This window comes from Candoia aspera, chromosome 7 (genome assembly GCF_035149785.1).
Source record: "Candoia aspera isolate rCanAsp1 chromosome 7, rCanAsp1.hap2, whole genome shotgun sequence".
Classification (NCBI taxonomy): domain Eukaryota; kingdom Metazoa; phylum Chordata; class Lepidosauria; order Squamata; family Boidae; genus Candoia; species Candoia aspera.
This window is the reverse complement of record NC_086159.1, coordinates 70495559-70515950: the sequence shown is the minus strand read 5'-3', so window position 1 is coordinate 70515950 and position 20392 is coordinate 70495559. Positions and strand designations below refer to the sequence as shown.

At 38.9% G+C, this 20392-nt stretch overlaps 1 protein-coding gene across 2 annotated transcripts in view; it reads right to left on the bottom strand.

The window, feature by feature from the left end:
* The window catches only part of PTPN12 (protein tyrosine phosphatase non-receptor type 12), a 68994-nt gene that overhangs the window by 23654 nt on the left and 24948 nt on the right, over positions 1 to 20392 (bottom strand). For both annotated transcript variants that reach the window (XM_063308072.1, XM_063308073.1), the window contains exons 2-3: positions 1534 to 1642; positions 146 to 222 (exon numbers count right to left, since the gene is read on the bottom strand). In XM_063308072.1, coding sequence (XP_063164142.1) covers positions 146 to 222; positions 1534 to 1642 — 186 coding nt within the window. The remainder of the gene's footprint in view (positions 1 to 145; positions 223 to 1533; positions 1643 to 20392) is intronic.

Genomic DNA, 20392 nt, shown 5'->3' with positions numbered 1-20392 from the left:
TTTCTTTGCATTCAAGTTCAACAGAATCACACACAATACTTCTCTGTCAAAGTTGGTCTCCATTGAGAAATGTAAATTAGCATTTTGAAGTATTCCCAACGTGTCAGCACATCACACAAGGTCATAAAATTACATTAATACATACCTTAATAAAGTTTGCATTGATGTAGTCAGAATCTTGTGTGGGAGTTTTTAACGTCAGTTTAACTCTACTGTGATCAACTAAAATACAGCAAATTTACGGAACGTTACTTTGCATGTCAGTAGGTGTGCTCCACCAATCAAATACTGATTAGTCACATGATACTGATTAGTCACTTGCACAAGTGCTTTGAATCTTAACTAGTCCAACTTCATTACACCACAGGGTTAACCTCTCAGTAGGAGGTTTGAGAATGGAGAGATATTAGTGGCAACCCTCATTTGTTTCTCCTGGGCTTTCCCTGGCCCTTCTGTTCTTCTGGAGAACAGAAAAGGTATACAACGCAACTTGCACCCTTCTAGGTTAGCTTTTTATCCTCAGGTTCAGAGAGGAGAAAGCCCCACGAGCAGTACTGAAGAAATAGTCAACTTACAGTCTACCCTGTGTGTATGCAATGAGCAGACAGCTATCTTGGCTTTCACTTCAGGCAGCCAGTGTCTTGGATTGGTGCAGTCCACTTCATTTTATTTCAAGGGTTACCAGCCGCAAGCTGTGTTTTTTTTGAGAACACACAGGGCTGTGACAGGAAAAAGAGGCAGGCGAGCCCTAGAATATGAAGTGCTTAGGGTTCTCCTCTCAACTGTCATGGAGTTCAATTCAATTCCTGTGGCTAACTCTAGATATATGTAGTCTTAGCATCCCAACAGTCTAATCGCACAACAGGGAGTGAAGGAAGCTACTTCTCCATTTTGTTGTCTATAAGATAAGTCATTCCAAGGTAGAATAAACGATAAAAATGAGTAGTGGAGAGAGGTTTTTCTCCAAAGCAGCCAAAAAGCCAGGCAATTGCCATTATTCAAAATCTCATGACTATAGGAGAACATGATTAATGTCCTACATGCTTAAACTTTGCATTTTAACTCTAGTTAAGCTTTCACAAATGTTGTTATTGTTATCACTTAAGTATCATGTATCTTCAAATAAGATACTATCAGAGCCCTATATACTATGCACAGTCAATATTCAGTCCAGGTTCTCTCTCTTTTCCCCTAAGAGAAGTAAATTGTAAGAAAAATGACATTTTGAAAGTAGATGGGCATGTAGATAAATAGCATGTTTGATGATTCAGAAAAACTTTTGCTACATTGGTTTGGAGGTCACACTTAATTAACACTTTTTTCAGCACTTGGAGACAGTTTTTAAATAGTGGCTGCAAGGGTGGCAAACATAAAAAGAAGCATTAATTTAGGCAGATGAAACATCTTTGGAAAAATATTCTTTTCAGCAAATAATTACCATCTAATTCACCTACACACAAGACTGTAAATGTTAACCAGAAAGATAGCTTAATAAATGTTATTAAAACGTATGTGGAAGAGACTCAGACTTACATGGCAGTATATCTTTGTATCTGTTCTTTTTCACATTTTCTTCTTTTTCTCCAGTGATGGTTGGGTAGATCTTTTCTGTTCTATACTTTGTTGATAACCTCCTCAATCTCTGTAATTAAAATGTTCTAAGTTGTTACTTATTTAGTGGCTGAAAATACTTTTTCTGTTTGGTCTCTATCTACAAAGGAAGATTTTTAGCTACTTTCTTCTACAACTATTTTGTTTTATTTTATTTTATCAAATTTTGTCGCCGCCCATCTCCCCCCAAAAGAGGGACTCTGGGTGGCTTACAATAAAAGTAATCAATTAAAACAATAACTATAAAATATAAATACAATATATAAAATATAAATACAATTATCAATAAATATAAAAATAAGAATAAAATCCAAGTGGCAGAAAGGTCTAATTCAGTCCATGTGTCTGAGAAGCCCTCTAAGACACTAGCCATCCCCAAGCATAACTACTTCCCTCCCCACCCCAAGCAAGGCAGCAGAGCCAAGTCTTCAGGTTCCTCTGGAAGGCCAGGAGCGATGGGGCTAACCTCACCTCCGGGGGAAGAATGTTCCAGAGGGTGGGAGCTATTGCAGAGAAGGCAAGCTTCCTGAACCCCGCCAGACGGAATTCTCTTACAGAAGGGGTCCGCAGCATGCCCTTTCTGCATGATCAGGTGGGAAGGGTTGATGTAATGAGGAGGAGGTGGTCCCTCAGGTAACCTTTTTTTCCATAACCTTCTATCTTTACATGAAAAAGATGCCAAATCAGAGAAATCAATGTTGTAAACAAATAAAGGCTTCTTCACATGTATACATACACACCATGAAGCACTTATTTCCAAAACTAAGGACAAGGTAGATGTCCTAACAGTGAGACACACGCTGAGACGAGGAGTAGTTCTCTAATGTTTATTACTGCTACATAAACAGAATCCTAACAAACTGAATAAGCGTGGGAAAAACCCAGACATATAAACCCCCAAAGCTAAGGTGGGCCTGATCTGTGTCTCTTTGAATGGCTGCTTAATTCCTCAGTACTACGCATGCACTTTACAGCCTGGATGGGAGCCCCCTGCTCGCCATCCTTACTCATGACACTAATACAGAAAAAAATAGAGCTGTAGGATTAGCTACCCAGTTGCTTTGTTGCTTTCAGAAATATTATTGGTGCTATTGGTGATTAAAAATTGACAGTAAAACATTGAGCAAATGAGAGTAACATTTAAGCTGCAGGAATGTACAATTTTCTGATTCTCATTCTTCTTTAATCTGTTGAGCTTTAAACAGGAATTTAGTCATGTAATACAGTAAAGCCTAATAATAAAGAAGCATTTTTATGGAGTTGCTAGCACTCATTTTATCAGATGTAACTGTTTACATAGATTCTAAAACACCAAAACATATGCAACAATATTTGTCAAGGTGAACAATATAATCACAAAAAGTACAAGGAACAAAAAATTAAAATATTGCAGGGGAGGGGAAACCCACAGAAAGAAAAATGATAGAAGAACATGCAACAGAAATTCAATAAATAAATAATTAAGTGCTCCTTTTTCAAGAACATGGCTACTCAATTGCTGGTGTACAACTTGAATTTTGGTCAAAGTAATTAATTCATTTTTAGGCTAAGCACAAGAAACTGATTAGGAATCCTTCAAAAACAACTTCCCCCTTATCTCTCATTAACATCAGGAAGCTACCACCAGTCTAAAGACTTTTATACATTATCATGTATTACTTATTTCATTTACATTTGCCATTGGTCCGGTAGCTAAAGGCAGTACATACAGAACTTTCTCTCATGTTAACTTCATATAACCACCCTATGAGTTCAGCTTGTTCAATGTAAAGCAAATGATACCTGAAAAAAATGGCACACATATGACCAGAGGCTGAGTTATCTTTAACTGCAACAATACAATTCCTGATTCAAAGCTATCGAGATAGCAGTATTATCACTTGATGTTCAATGACATAATAAGTTCAACATCATATAGTGGATTTTATTCACTCTCTCTCTCCAACAGAATTATATACCCAACATTTCTAGAGACCTCCTGAAGCAATTTTAGAGGTACATAAAGAGAATTCTTAATTCACAAAAAGTTAGTTTGTGTAATTCTGGGTAGTGTCCTCTAAATCCAGCATCAAACCACATTAAACAGATGAGTATCTTCTGTAGATAGTTTTCAAAGTGGTTCTAAATTATACAACAGGAAATGCTAAAACCACTGGTTTCCCAAAATGAGCACCTCATATATCCAATGTACACATGACCCACGAAGGAATGTCTTTACAAAATACAGACTAATGAACCTGTATTATTAGTTGATTGCAACTGCATTAAAATATTCTAAATATGACAGGTATTTCTAAAGTCTTTCCAGTAGTGAAAAGAACCCCCTTTTCAGTGCCATATATGATGAGCAATAAAAATATATTGTGCATTATATTATACTAATTTTTGCCCACATATGCTCAACCTTTCCATGTCTATGTAATATTTTATTTTTCACTGAATCAGTACCAAATCTGCTCACGATACAATGCCTACTGAAAAATACAAGTCTTTTTCATTTCTTTAGTCAACTTTTACTGTGTTGAATAGTAGTCTTTTTTCCAGATAACATCTTTTCCATCTGCACCTATTTGTATTAAAGAAATTTATTTCTATGCTAGTAGAAGTTTTCCTACTGTGTGATGGTGAAAGGTCCCCTGTGCAAGCACAGAGTCATGTCTGACCCTTTGGGGGGACACCACTTTCGCGACATTTTCTTGGCAGACTATAGTGGGGTGGTTTGCCATTGCCCTCCCCAGTCGTCACCTTCCCCAGCAAGCTGGGTGCTCATTTTACCAACCTCGGAAGGATGGAAGGCTGAGTCAACCTGAGCCGGCTACTTGAGAATCCAGCTTCCACTGGGATTGAACTCGGGTCGTGGGGAGAATTTCGGTTGCAATACTGCTGCCTACCACTCTGTGCCACACGAGGCCGTCTTTTTTTCCTACTGTACTAGGGATAAAAATAATATTAGCCTAAAAAGTACCTCTGTGTTTCTTCTAGCAAGTTTATGCGATTAAAGCCATAAAATTCAGAACCATAATATGACTTGTATCATTTTAGCAATTTGTAATCTAACTGGTTCCAGGGTGGTCTTTCCTTTCATTAAACTGTATCCCTACACAAAGTTTCATATTGTATAGATAGTATAAAGACCAAAATTAACTCTGCCTTGCCTTTTCAAAATATTGTGCTTATAAACAATATTTTGCTTTTACTCTCTCAGTAAAAACAAAAACAAAAACAAAAACTCACAAAAAAAGTCATTTATTCTAAGAGCTTATTCCACACTACTAAAATTTACAGGAAGTCTCCCTGGTGTTTTGTCAAAAGTACATTCCTTGGAATAGATGAAGTATAAAGTTGTAACTGTGATGAGAGGACAATGAAGCAACAACTCTGTCATTATCCCAGGGTTCCTTGTCATTCTCAAGACTCATTTAATATCAACTCCTCCTTCCTCCCCCATCAGTAATGAAAAGGAATTTACCAATATCACCCTGGCATTAGTGGAATTATACCTGAATACTGATCTGAGCACTTAATTGCTTTCTCAAAATTGTCACCATGATCTGATGCTCCCTTACAAAATGTGCCATAAAAATGCTGGGTCTCATTCACAGCTACTGTTTATGGTAGCATATAACTCCTGCAAGCCTGTTTGACTGTAGTGTCACGTTCTGAAATATATTCTTTTCCATAAGTCAATTGTGAAGATTTATTCTAGGCTGCAGAGCCAGTCTAGTGTAGCAGTTAAGGCATCAGGCTAGAAACCGGGAGATTGTGAGTTCTAGTCCCACCGTGGGCACAAAGCCAGCTGGGTGACCTTGGGCCAGTTGTTTTCTCTCAGCCCTAAGAAGGAGGCAATGGCAAACCACTTCTGAAAAACCTTGCCAAGAAAACTGCAGGGACTTGTCCAGGCAGTCTCTGAAAATCAGACAAAACTGAACAGATTTTAAAAATAAAACCTCTAGTTTGCAAATATCATAGCATATATAGATACTCCATTACAGTCTGAAGATAAGAAACTGATAGGTGCCTCCTCAGAAAATTTTAAATGAAAGCTAGTTTTTCTTGTGTTATCAACCTTGATTACTAATGGAGTAATATGTCATAGCTACATCACCTTCACCTCCAACCTAATGTTAAAGCACCTACTCAATACATGTTTAGCGCTATGGTCTTCTACTATATTCTAACAAAATAAACATTATAATCTGAAAGACCTTCCTTTACAATCTTATCTACTGAAAATAAGGTATCTGGATTAATTTAAAGCACTAGGTTTGTCACTTATTACATAATTAATTGAGGTTACAATCAACTCTTCAGCAAAGGATCGTTACCTTGTCGTGGTGCTGGAGCTTGAGCACCTCAATGATGCCATGAGCTAAACCGTGAAGGGCCACCCAAGACGGGAAGGTCATGACAGAGAGGTCAGACTAAATGCGATCCCTGGGGAAGGTAATGGCAACCCACCTCAGTATTCTTGCCGTGAAAACTAAATGGATCAGTACAACCAGAGATATGTCGGTATACCATCGGAAGATGAGACTCCCAGGTCGGAAGATGGTCAAAATGCTACTGGGGAGGAACAGAGGATGAGCTCAACTAGCCCCAGACGTGATGACGCAGCTAGCTCAAAGCCGAAAGGACGGCTAGCGGCCGACGGTGCTGGTGGTGAACGGCGAATCCGATGTTCTAAGGATCAACACACCATCGGAACCTGGAATGTAAGATCTATGAGCCAGGGCAAATTGGATGTGGTTATTGGTGAGATGTCAAGATTAAAGATAGACATTCTGGGCGTCAGTGAACTGAAATGGACTGGAATGGGCCACTTCACATCAAATGACCACCAGATCTACTACTGCGGACAAGAGGACCACAGAAGAAATGGAGTAGCCTTCATAATTAATAGTAAAGTGGCTAAAGCAGTGCTTGGATACAACCCAAAAAATGATAGAATGATCTCAATTCGAATTCAGGGCAAGCCATCTAACATCACAGTGATCCAAATATACGCCCCAACCACAAATGCTGAAGAAGCTGAAGTAGAGCAGTTCTATGAGGATCTGCAGCACCTACTGGACAACACGCCTAAAAGAGATGTTATTTTCATCACAGGAGACTGGAATGCTAAGGTGGGCAGTCAAATGACACCTCGAATTACAGGTAAGTATGGCCTGGGAGAACAAAACGAAGCAGGACACAGGCTGATAGAATTTTGCCAAGACAATTCACTCTGCATAACAAACACTCTCTTCCAACAACCTAAGAGACGGCTTTATACATGGACTTCACCAGATGGACAACACCGAAATCAGATTGATTACATCCTTTGCAGCCAAAGGTGGCGGACATCTGTACAGTCGGTAAAAACAAGGCCTGGAGCTGACTGTAGTTCAGATCACGAACTTCTTCTTGCACAATTTAGGATCAGACTAAAGAGATTAGGGAAGACCCACAGATCAGCTAGATATGAGCTCACTAATATTCCTAAGGAATATGCAGTGGAGGTGAAGAATAGATTTAAGGGACTGGACTTAGTAGATAGGGTCCCGGAAGAACTCTGGACAGAAGTTGGCAGCATTGTTCAGGAGGCGGCAACAAAATACATCCCAAAGAAAGAGAAAACCAAGAAGGCAAAATGGCTGTCTGCTGAGACACTAGAAGTAGCCCAAGAAAGAAGGAAAGCAAAAGGCAACAGTGATAGGGGGAGATATGCCCAATTAAATGCAAAATTCCAGAGTTTAGCCAGAAGAGATAAGGAATTATTTTTAAACAAGCAATGCGCGGAAGTGGAAGAAGACAATAGAATAGGAAGGACAAGAGACCTCTTCCAGAAAATTAGAAACATTGGAGGTAAATTCCAGGCAAAAATGGGTATGATCAAAAACAAAGATGGCAAGGACCTAACAGAAGAAGAAGAGATCAAGAAAAGGTGGCAAGAATATACAGAAAACCTGTATAGGAAGGATAACAATATCAGGGATAGCTTTGACAGTGTGGTCGGTGAGCTAGAGCCAGACATCCTGAAGAGTGAGGTTGAGTGGGCCTTAAGAAGCATTGCTAATAACAAGGCAACAGGAGACGACAGCATCCCAGCTGAACTGTTCAAAATCTTGCAAGATGATGCTGTCAAGGTAATGCATGCTATATGCCAGCAAATTTGGAAAACACAAGAATGGCCATCAGACTGGAAAAAATCAACTTATATCCCCATACCAAAAAAGGGAAACACTAAAGAATGTTCAAACTATCGAACAGTGGCACTCATTTCACATGCCAGTAAGGTAATGCTCAAGATCCTGCAAGGTAGACTTCAGCAGTTCATGGAGCGAGAATTGCCAGACGTACAAGCTGGGTTTAGAAAAGGCAGAGGAACTAGAGACCAAATTGCCAATATCCGCTGGATAATGGAAAAAGCCAGGGAGTTTCAGAAAAACATCTATTTCTGTTTTATTGACTATTCTAAAGCCTTTGACTGTGTGGACCATAACAAATTGTGGCAAGTTCTTAGTGGTATGGGGATACCAAGTCATCTTGTATGCCTCCTGAAGAATCTGTATAACGACCAAGTAGCAACAGTAAGAACAGACCACGGAACAACAGACTGGTTTAAGATTGGGAAAGGAGTACGGCAGGGCTGTATACTCTCACCCTACCTATTCAACTTGTATGCAGAACACATCATGCGACAAGCTGGCCTTGAAGAATCCAAGGCTGGAGTTAAAATCTCTGGAAGAAACATTAACAATCTCAGATATGCAGATGATACCACTTTGATGGCTGAAAGTGAAGAGGAACTGAGGAGCCTTATGATGAAGGTGAAAGAAGAAAGTGCAAAAGCTGGTTTGCAGCTAAACCTCAAAAAAACCAAGATTATGGCAACCAGCTTGATTGATAACTGGCAAATAGAGGGAGAAAATGTAGAAGCAGTGAAAGACTTTGTATTCCTAGGTGCAAAGATTACTGCAGATGCTGACTGCAGTCAGGAAATCAGAAGACGCTTAATCCTTGGAAGAAGAGCAATGACAAATCTCGATAAAATAGTTAAGAGCAGAGACATCACACTGACAACAAAGGCCCGCATAGTTAAAGCAATGGTGTTCCCTGTAGTAACATATGGCTGCGAGAGCTGGACCATAAGGAAGGCTGAGCGAAGGAAGATCGATGCTTTTGAACTGTGGTGTTGGAGGAAAATTCTGAGAGTGCCTTGGACTGCAAGAAGATCCAACCAGTCCATCCTCCAGGAAATCAAGCCAGACTGCTCACTTGAGGGAATGATATTAAAGGCAAAACTGAAATACTTTGGCCACATAATGAGAAGACAGGACACCCTGGAGAAGATGCTGATGCTAGGGAGAGTGGAAGGCAAAAGGAAGAGGGGCCGACCAAGGGCAAGATGGATGGATGATATTCTAGAGGTGACGGACTCGTCCCTGGGGGAGCTGGGGGTGTTGACGACCGACAGGAAGCTCTGGCGTGGGCTGGTCCATGAAGTCACGAAGAGTCGGAAGCGACTAAACGAATAAACAACAACACAATCAACTATCAACTACAAACACTAGTTTCAGAAATGCACAATGGTGACTTGAACAGTTTATTTCATGTAATCCCCTACAATTCATTTCAGCTGAGAATGCCTGAAGAGGAGCTTTACCTTCTAACACTCTAGCGCAGGGTTTCTCAACCAGGGTTCTGTGGCACCCTAGGGTTCCGTGAGAGGTCACTAGGGGTTCTCTGGGAGATCACCATTTATTTAAAAAATTATTTCAAATTCAGGCCACTTCACATTAAAGAGGTAAGTTTCATTCTTTATTTTCAGTTTAAGAATATGGTTAATGCATATATACAGGCCTACACACGAAACAAATATAATAGTAAGTTTGTAACTTCTGGCGTATATTTGAGCCTGAATGTGCAGGGGTTCCCCAAGGCCTGAAAGATATTTCAAGGGTTCCTCCAGGGTCAAAGGATGAGAAAGGCTGCTCTAATGGCTCTACACAGATGGTTCAAAAAGTGGCAAACACCATGCAAAATTCCTTGTCCACCAGGAAAACAGTGTAATTAATTCTTCCTCACTTCTATTTATTGTATGAGAATTTGTATGTTAGGTAACCTCTAAAACAAAATTAAATATTTAAAAATGCCATGACATTAAAGATCTGTACCAAGAACCTTCTCCAGTCCAGACTCAAGAATCAAGAAATTATGTACATGAACAGTAGGTAAAAAATAAAGCCTTAGCTATCTGGAGAAGTAGCAGAATACTCCCCAATCAAGCAGTTTACCATCAGCATGTATACATATAGAGAGAGAGAGAGAAAAAAAAAAGAACATATTACAGTAACAGAATTCCCAGGTTATTACATGAAGAATAAAAATATACATGCAGACAGATGAATAATAAGCATTCTATAAGACAACTGTCATTAGAAATTGAACCATTCACTTCAAAACATAATCCCTTTTTTGCAATCCCAAGAGACAATCCCCATCAGGCTGCTAAAATCTGGTGACAAACCAGGGTGGGTGGGTAAACAGCAGTGAGATGTTGTACATGTTAAAAATCTATGCTTGTTCTGGTAAGTTTCATACAGTTATTTTGTTTTATTTTAAAGTTCATTTTATTACTTCCATTAAAAAATATAAACAGATGATACAGGGCCAAAAACTCTAGCTTTGCATCCTTCAGTAACATCCCTAGGTAGGTAACTAAGTCTCCTTTGAGTGGAGTTTGTCACCTGGTGTCTTCCCAGACGCATCATGCTGTATTCTTGGTAAAACTACCCAATGGTTAGTCACAGCATTTTCTTTGAAGTTTTCTGACTTCCCAGTCTAGCCTATATCCTTAGTATTCCCTGGAGGTCCCCCATCCAAGTACTAACAAGGACTGATCCTTCACTTCTCAACCAGGCCCTGCCACCTGCAAAGACAGTGACAGCTTTTCATTACCTCAGGACCCTCTGGAGATTTAAAAAAAAATGCTACACCTAGCTGCAAAAATGTTGTGCACCACTAGGCCAGTATGAGGATAGGTTATACATCCTAAGAAGGTGTTTTGTCCACTTGGCAGACAATTCTACCAAAAGAGAAGGGCAACCAAATCTATGGAAATGAGGGAAGAATTTGAGAAAGCAGTCTGAGATAATGGTAAATCCATCCTAGTACCCAAATTCCCTGTTGACTGTCCTAAATGAAATCTGCTGCGTCCCATAACACTTGCAGGTAACCACTTGAGCCAATCTTTCCTACTCCTTAAGTAGGCCTTTTCCAACTTGGGCACCTGCCACATGCATGGACTTTAACTCCCAGAACCCCCCATTCTGTATGGCCTCTGCTGAGATTTCTAGGTTTTACGACCACACATCTATCAAGATAGAAGAAAGCCGCCTTTGCAATGAGAAGGCTACATGGATACCAAACTGCCAGTTCAGACCTATTATCTTTTCCATATAAATCTTTCACCTTTTGCTACATCAAACTTCAGCATTATGTAAAGCAGCAAATAACCGCATGTGGAAGAACAGACATCATATACTTGCTCTCTCCCAAGATGACTAAGGAATAAACCAGACTTCACTTATTTATAATTTATTTTTAGTAGAAACTATATTATTATGTGAACCAGGAATTATAATTTTACGTGAGTAACTCTGGCTTAAATTGTAAAACAAATTAAAATTTAACAACCTAGTGTTAAAATAATAATCTGTGAATCACATTAAGGGGATAGCTTTTATACTTTCATGGACTACTGACAGTAATAAATATGGATAGTCCATTAGAAATTAATGTCAGCAAGGTGCTACAGAAAGGATTTCTTAATTATGGAAGTTATTCCCAACAACCCTGTCAAGAACTTACATTACACTTGAGTATCATTAATAATTTCTATATTAGCAATTCCTGGAGACCGATAAAGTATTTAAGTTGTTGTAAGTTGTATCAGCCCTGACTCATCTCCTGAAAACACACTGCCTAAAGCTACAGAACAGCCATAAGGTGTCATGAGAGGTAAGTAGTAGAGGCTGGGCTTATGAACAGAACATGGCACAAAATTGTCAGAAGTCCAACGACCTCAGGATTTTAAGTATCATCTTTCTTAGATGCTTTTAAGAAAACATTCTTTCCTAGAAAAGTGTACCTCCGCTAAAGATTAAGCCAGATGCTCCCACTATGACTGAAGTCTTTCCCTGCTGCTGCCTCAGTCCAAAGGATCGGGTGACTATAGTAGCTGCACAGAGCAGCACTGAATGGCGCTCGGCCCTCCATATTGTCCTTTCATTCTATACCTGGAAGCGCAGAAAAAAGCACGATGCGGCTTCTTAAAAAACAGAAAACTGAGGGTGAAATACAAGCTTAAAGTATGAGGCTATTAAGGTCATAACCTCAATCCATGAACAGTAAAATAAAACCTTTTTAAAAACCCAACTCCCTTAATGGACAAAACATGTAAAAATGTGCCTTCTTCCTATCTAGCCTACTGCTATTTCCCAAGGAATGCACTTTCCACAAAAGGCCTATTTGTGACAGAGCACAACAGAGGTTAAACAAGCAGCCTAGAAAACCCCTTATACTTGGGACCTCAACTTTAATAACCCCACAACTAATTTAATACTGCATATCAAAAAGGAATGTAATGTTGGGATGGCTCATATTTAGAACTGGAGGTCAATTATGTGTTCAAAAGAACACAGAATTGTTTAGTGCTACCAGTAACAGCTGAGCTTCTCAAAATGGGCACTGTTGCAATTATTGCTACTGAAAGAATTAAAGTCACATCTAATTTTTAGAAAAAGGTTCCTCCCAGATAATTGGTGAACCTTCCTTTGGTTACCCAAAGAAAAAGCAGCCTGGAAATCTGGGTGGGCAATCTGCAGTTGGCATGCTTTTGGCCAACCTATTTTCGCAACCCCCCAGAGGGCACCCCAGGATCAGACCACCAAAGCAGATTGCTGAACTTTAAAAAGTGAAGTTCCTCGTCATCAAACAATGGCTAAGCCATTGTTTAAAGAGCTTTATTCATTCATTCATTCATTCATTCATTCATTCATTCATTCATTCATTCATTTTTCTGGTGAATTTCCCCCAGATGGATGAATTTCCTTACCTAAATCAATTTAAGTACATTTGTAGAGGAATATTTTGGAGGCAGGATAGAAAGGAAGTTATTTCTCTCTAAACATAAATGGGTTATTTGCTCTAACTTTGCACTGTTGATGGATAGAACAACTTATGTAACATTCTACAAAATTGCAAAAATATAGTTCTGAAAACAAATATAAGTAACATTTCCAAAGCTACTTTGTTCATGCAAGAGTATTGCATTTAACCCAATATGTTCACAAATAGCCCTATATTTCTGAGACACAACAGGAAGAGGAGCCTAGATCCTCAGTAGCACCTATAGATTCCCAGAGGTGTCACTCTTCCCAATATCATATGCATCCATTTTCAAATTATAAGACTGTCATTATGAAGAACCAAATATAACTTTTACAAAATGCATCAACAACATACTGATAGTCATGTGAAAAAGTACACCCCACATAAAATTTTAATATATATGGACATATCAATATTTTATTTTCATTCAAACAGTATATAAAGACAAAGATGATGTAACTGAATTAAAAAAACTATGAAAAATTGACAATCATTTACTCAACAAAAAGTTAACAGATATGCCATTTCCTTCTGTAGAAAAAGTAAGTACACCCTTGGCTGTAATACCTGGCATTACCCACTATGGCAAAAACAACCTGAATTCATATCACTGTTTACCAGTTTACCAGGATTTTTTTTTCCCACTCCTCCATGCAGAATTTTTTCAACTGTGTGATGTTTGAGGTGTTTCTTGCATGCACAGCCTGTGTCAACTCCTCCCACAGCACCTTGATGGGATTTAGATCTGGGCCTTGACTTGGCCATCCCAGAACCCTCCATTTCTTTTCTTTTTTTTAAGCCATTCTTTGGTGGATGTACTGCAATGTTTAGGGCAATTGTCATATAGCAAGGTCCACTTTCAGTTGAACTTCAATCATCTGACAGGTGGTTTTACATTATCCTCAAGCACCCTCTGATACAACGAAGAATTCATAGTGGATCCTATGATGATGAGATGCAGCGAAGCAACCCAAAACCATAACATTTCCAGCACCATGCTTTACAGTTGGTATCAGGTTCTTCTGGTGAAATGCTGTCTTTGGTTTTCACCAAACTTGTCTCCTGGTACTGTGGCCAAATAACTCTATCTTTGTCTTGTCTGTCCAGAGAGCATTGTTCCAATGACAGGACTAGAAGTCCTAGTCTTTGCCTAGGTATAAAGTGAGCAAACTTTAGTGTTGCCCTGATGTTCTTTCTAGACAGCAAAGATTTCCTCCTGGCATACCTCCCATGTAGATATAATTTGTGCAGCTTCTTTCTAATGGGAAACTCATGCAATTTGACATCAATAGTGGTGAGAGCTACCTGTAGGTCACATGATGAAATTCTGGGGTTCTTAGAGACTTCTTTCAGCATCTTGTGTTCTGCTCTCAGGATGAACTTGCTGGGATGGCCTGGCCTGGGCAAGTTGGCTGTTGCTCGAAATCCTCTCCACTTGTAGATTATCTTCCAGACAGCGGAATTATCAATGTCCAATTGTTTGACAATCTTTTTAAATCCCTCCGCAGACTCATAGGCTTCTATAACCCTCTGTCTGAAGGCCTCAGAGAGCTCTTTCAATCTAGGCATGGTGATATCACACACTTCAACAACATGGAACAAATCAAATCAAATGTCTGATATTTCAGTAATACAGGTTCCTCCCAGACGTCCTAATCGTTTGTACCTGATCTGGTGCACCTAATCTAATTTTAGGTATTTGAAGAGGTGATAAATGTAAGAGTATACTCACTGTTTCCACATGCGAAATTGGCATTTATGTTTACTTAAATTACAAAACGGACTGCAAAATATAAATGATGCATATTTATTATATTATATTCCCTTTATCAATAACGTTGAATTGGATCAAATATCTGTATGTTGAAATATGTTGAAAAAGTCAAAAATTTCAATGGGGGGGTATTTACTTATTCACATGACTGTACAGTATATATTGCATATGACATTTCCTACAGAATATGTTTTGAAATATTTAAGAGTAAGGAACATTCATAAGCAGTATAATTATTGCTAATATAATCATTATATAATTATTAAAATATCCATGTAGAATGTTAAATCTGAGCTGTCACTTTTTCCTGTATTTCCCTTCTAACAGGATAAGGTTGCTACCCATCTTGTCAATTGTAGAAAAGAACTGAAATTTGATGTGATTCAGAAGTTGCTAAAAGACAAAATGAAAATCTGTTTTTCCCACAGTTGGTGTTCACACTGCTTGATTTCAGCCAATGCCTGGTAGAAGGAACACCACACACTATCCTGATCTGCTGTGCAGAAACTCTTTAACCTGCATTGCCACCACAGGTTCTTATAACAGTTTAAAAAAAAAAACTAGGAAACCAAAATACACAGTACTGACACTTGCAAATTATGCACAGATATTTACATCACTGATTTCCTTGAAACAAAACACAGCAGAAGATGCTAATCTTTGCCACTTCCACATTTACTGCAGGTGCATCCAACCATTTCAACAATACAGGTAGTCCTCACTTAGTGACCACTCATTCAGCAGCCATTTGAAGTTACGACAGCACTGAAAGAGGGGGACTATGACCATTCCTCAAAGTTGCAGCCATCACAGCATCCCCATGGTCACACGATTGCGCTTCAGGCACTTGGCAACCAGTTCGCAATTACCATGGCTGCAGTCTCCTGCAATCATGTGATCACCATTTGCGACCTTCCCTGCCAGCTTCCCACAAACAAAGTCAATGGGGAAGCCAGCAGGAGATCGCAAGTCAGTCCCACTCCTGCTGCTTTTTCTCCCAAGAAGCCCCTGGGCAGCATGGGGATTTAGTAGTCTGTAGCTCCTGCCCACCTATACTCCGTAGCACCCACCCATGGCACCTGCTCACACATCACTGTCTCCCACTGGTCTGCTTGCCTGGGATGCAGTTTCAACGGCATCAGCAAGTGCTTCTGGATTCCCACCTGTTCCGTCATGGTGACATGAGGTCCTCGCTTAACGATCTCCGTGGTCCTCACTTAACAAAAGCAACAGGGACTTCCAGGATTGCCGTCACTAAGCAATGTGGTCACGTGACATCCTGCTTTACAGCTGCATCACTTAGCAACAGAAATTCTGGTCCCAACTGTCATCAGAACCTGAGAACTACCTATATTTAAGCTATCTAGAACTCTGCTGTACTCATGTTTATAATTAAAAAGTTTGAGTCAACTACATTCATCATATTCCACTGGAGGTGACAGGAGGTAAAGTGGACTTTCCAAGATCAATGTTATTCTAGCTTTTTTTAGGATCCTATTTTTGCACCAATGCACTGGTAGACTCCCATTTAGCAGGAGGCTTTATGATGGTCACTTAAAGTGGACTTTCCAAGATCAATGTTATTCTAGCTTTTTTTAGGATCCTATTTTTGCACCAATGCACTGGTAGACTCCCATTTAGCAGGAGGCTTTATGATGGTCACTTAAAGTGGACTTTCCAAGATCAATGTTATTCTAGCTTTTTTTAGGATCCTATTTTTGCACCAATGCACTGGTAGACTCCCATTTAGCAGGAGGCTTTATGATGGTCACTGACCAACTACAGCCTCCCATACTGATTACTGTAATAGGGTAATCTCAAGATTTAAAAATACAATTTTATTGCAAAATATAGCAGCTCAGTTATTAACAATACTTGGTTTCAATAACAGTATTCAACACATTGAGCATTTCTCCCTACCTTACAAAGCCAGATGCACAATGCTAGTTATAATCACTGTAGACTTAAATTATCTGTGTCCAATATTTCTACTGAAATATATCTTCTTAAATAAGCCTCTGTGCTCTCTAAAAGATGCCAGGAATACCTGATTTCCAGTAAGAATACATAGTGGGGAACGATGGCACCACTGCTTTGGAATTGGCTCTCTGTTCCCCAAAAGGAGCCCATTTAATCACCATGTCACACTCTTAAGTGTATTTTGCATTCCTGTGGATCTTTTTAACAGCTTAAATTAGCACACAGTTCTTTTTTACTGTTCCCGTTTTAGTGGCCAAGTTTGTTTTCTGTAACTTGCATTGACTGTTCCATAAATTTATGTTAAATGTAATACTTTTTAAAACACGTATGTGATACTGGTTGTTCACCTGCACTGTCTGTTAGTAATTGCTTCTTTTAGTCACACATGATTACTCAGATGCAAACTTCTCTATCAAAAGAATGGGATGTACCATGAATGTGGAATTCTGTTTACTACATTAGTGTTGGTAAAAAGCTGGCTGTTCTCAATCTGGAGTTTAGCTCAAGCAGTAGTTAATGACAGAACAACCAAATCATTCAATTTATATAATTTGTTTGCCTTCTCTATGTAACAAGTTATTCATTTAAAAGCTATTTTAGCTTTTAAAAATTCCTCCCATTGCCAATGTAGATCACTTTTCTCAATATAGACAAAACAGCTTATGATTTTCAAGAAGCAGCAATTTAACTGAAAATAATTTAAATCTAAAACACATACAAAATACCAGCTCAACTATGGTTTTCCCACTGAATGACACAAAATTAAGAGTTAAAATCTTATATATGGGGGGAAAGTATACCGTTTAGAGCCATGCAGATATTCAAAACCAATTTAGTAAAGGTATTTTGGAAGATGCAGGTATCCAAGAATGTACTTCCTGCCAGCAACTCAGCAGTCATATCATTTCTAAGAATTACACAGCTGCCCTCTGCAGCTGGCACTGCTTTCTTTCCCACCCTTAATTCTCCCAAATAGACCAAAATTATACTACTGAGATTTGGCCATTTTGCCACTCAATTTCAGTAGCATGAAATCAATCATTTCCCAGGATTTGGGAGCAAGAAATATGCTTCCCATTGCACTACCATTTTTTTAGAAAGAAAAAAATTACATTTTGCAACTGAATTTCTGCACACAATTTCAGGGTCTGGGGGTCCTGCATGTGGCCACAGGTTACCCATCCTAATTGTATACCAAAGAAAGCCTTGCTTGCTAGTGGAAGTGGTGACTTATAGAGGAAAACAGGTATGATTTGTAAAAGAAATAGTAGAAGTACAGCTATAATTATATTTGCAAGAGTAAGAGGAACACAAAATACTTTATTTCTGCCTTGATCACTGGGAAAACCCCAGTTTTAGTGACACCATAGTGCCCACAGAGCAATGGATGAACTGATCCTATTCTGAGACGCTTAAATAGGTGGAATTCAGCTTTTGTTTCCTAATGTAACCTTTCCCTTGTAATTCCATTTATACAAAGGCAAAATGGGTGAAATTCAAATTGTACATTTATAATTCCATTAGGGGTAACAAGGAGGAGGGCTTAGCTCCCAGATCATTTCCAGTTTGCTGGTCAGAGCACTGTCATACAGTACATGGAGCATCATCCTTGATTAGGCAAATCAACAGTCAATCTCCCAACAGATACCTCCACATTCTATAAAAATGGTGATAAGTAGTCAGAGAGGAAGGTGAAAGGGTGAAGGAGAAGGAGAGGCCAGCATAATATCCTTAACAGTGCCCCTAAAGTTAGGAAGACTTCTTTCAGGAAACTGAAAACCTGTATTAGGGGGAATGGAAAGCACTCATTCCATCGGAAAATGGGTTAGATGATAGTTTTGCTGTTGTTCAGTCACTTCCAACTTTTTGTGAACTGGACAATGTAAGTTCATCAAGTTTGTCAGCAACCACTTCTTTAAGTTCTTAAAGTTTGTGTGTATCATCTGAAATAGCGAGCTTCATCTTCTGTTGCCCTTTTTCGACCTTTCATTTTTCCAAGCATCAGGATCTTCTCCAATTAACTCTTGCCTTTGCGTTATCTGTCCAAAATACGCAAGGCTCGGTTTACTTGTTACTGTTTCCAGTAAGCAGCCTGGTGCTATTTCATCTGACTGTTTTATTCTTCTTTTTGGTCCAAGGTATTCTCAACCATTTTCTTGGGTACCACAATTCAAAGGCATCAGTTTTTTCCTCTTTTTTTCAGCTTTTCTGACTAGTCCAGATTTCAGATATATGTTACAATTTGGAAAATTGTGGACTTGACAATAAGTACTTTTGTTGTCAGCATGTCTCTGTACTTGAACAGATAAAAGTCTTTTGCTGCTTTAACTTCTTCTTTACTGTGTTAACACTGTTGACATAGTTTGTTTTTTTTAATACTGAAGAGCAGACTGGCTTTTGTCCTCTCTCTCTTCCAGCCATCAAGCCAATGTATCTGAGGTTGCTGGCATTCATCACAGTACTTTTAATTTTAATTTCTATTTCCTTTAGTCCAACATTTTTCGTGATATGTTCTGCATAGAAGTTAAATAAGGTGACAATATGCAACCCTGGACACTCCTTTTCCAATTTTAACCATTTAGGTACTACATATTCTGTTCTAACTTTTGCTTTCTGGGCATCTCAAAATTCTTCAATAAGCAGAGGGTGGCCTGGCACCTCCATGTTTTAAGAATTCACAACTTATTGTGGTCTACGTAATCAAAAGCCATTATATAACCAATAAGGCAAAAACAGAAAACCTCCTTTTTATAGTGGCCATCCTACACTAGTAATGTGGTTTTGGGTGTTCCTGTTTAGTTTGAGTCTAGTTTATATGGTATCCATTCCATGTATTTCAAAGACTTGAAAAATCTCAAGAGCACCCTAGCTACATGTGAGATAAAAGCAACTGTTCAATAGTTTGAGCATTGTGTAGCACTTTTTGTATTGGAATACGAATTGATCTTTTCTAGACTGTTAGCCATGACTATTTTCCCTATCTGCTTATAAGCTGTGAGCAGCATTTTAACTGCCTCATCTTCTAAGGTTATAAACAGTTCTGCTAGTACCTCATCAACTCTTGCAGCTTTCCTGTTAGCAATATTTTCTAGGGTCCATTGAAGTTCACTTTCAAGAACAAGGCTCTAGTCCAGTGACCAACCTTTAGATGTATGATTGATTTAATCTTTTTTGTACAGTTGTTCCATACAGCCAAGCTCTTCCTTCTTTATCAGTAGATCCTTACCTACTGTGTCTTTTACTGTGCCCACCTTCTCATAAAAGAATCCTTTGATTTCTGTGATTTTCTTAAATTTGTTGTCTTTCCCATTCTATGGCTATCCTTAATTTCTGCCCTCCTGCTTTTTTTCTTCAGCTGTCTTTGCCAGCAGACAAAGATTTCGTCTTCTTTTGGTGATAATCCGGAATTTTTAAAGACAAAAATATGAGGAACATATGGTAAATATCCTCTATATGGTGAATACATCCCTCAGGGGGCACTACTACATAAATGGGTTTCTCCCTGATTGAGAGGATACACAGAAGAAGATCCTAGAGCATAAATAACTAGAGATAGAAATAATGCTCCCTGCAAGTATTTGGATCTTAAACCACTGGAGTTTTAAAAGTCATATATTTGCATCTTGCACTGGGCTTGAAGCTGTACTCATTCTATCTACAGCCACAGTGTGGCATTAGATATTTGAGTGAAGACTAAATAATGCACAGGCAGGAAAGCATAGCCAGAGAAATTTTAATCATGGTAACAACTGTTGATTTTTCAACTCCAAAGTCTCCTTCTTCACATAGGTTGAGGATTTGGCAAAAAAAGTGAGAGCTAACATTTTATTAGCCTCACAATAGCATCGGGCTAAACTGAAACAGGGTATCCAA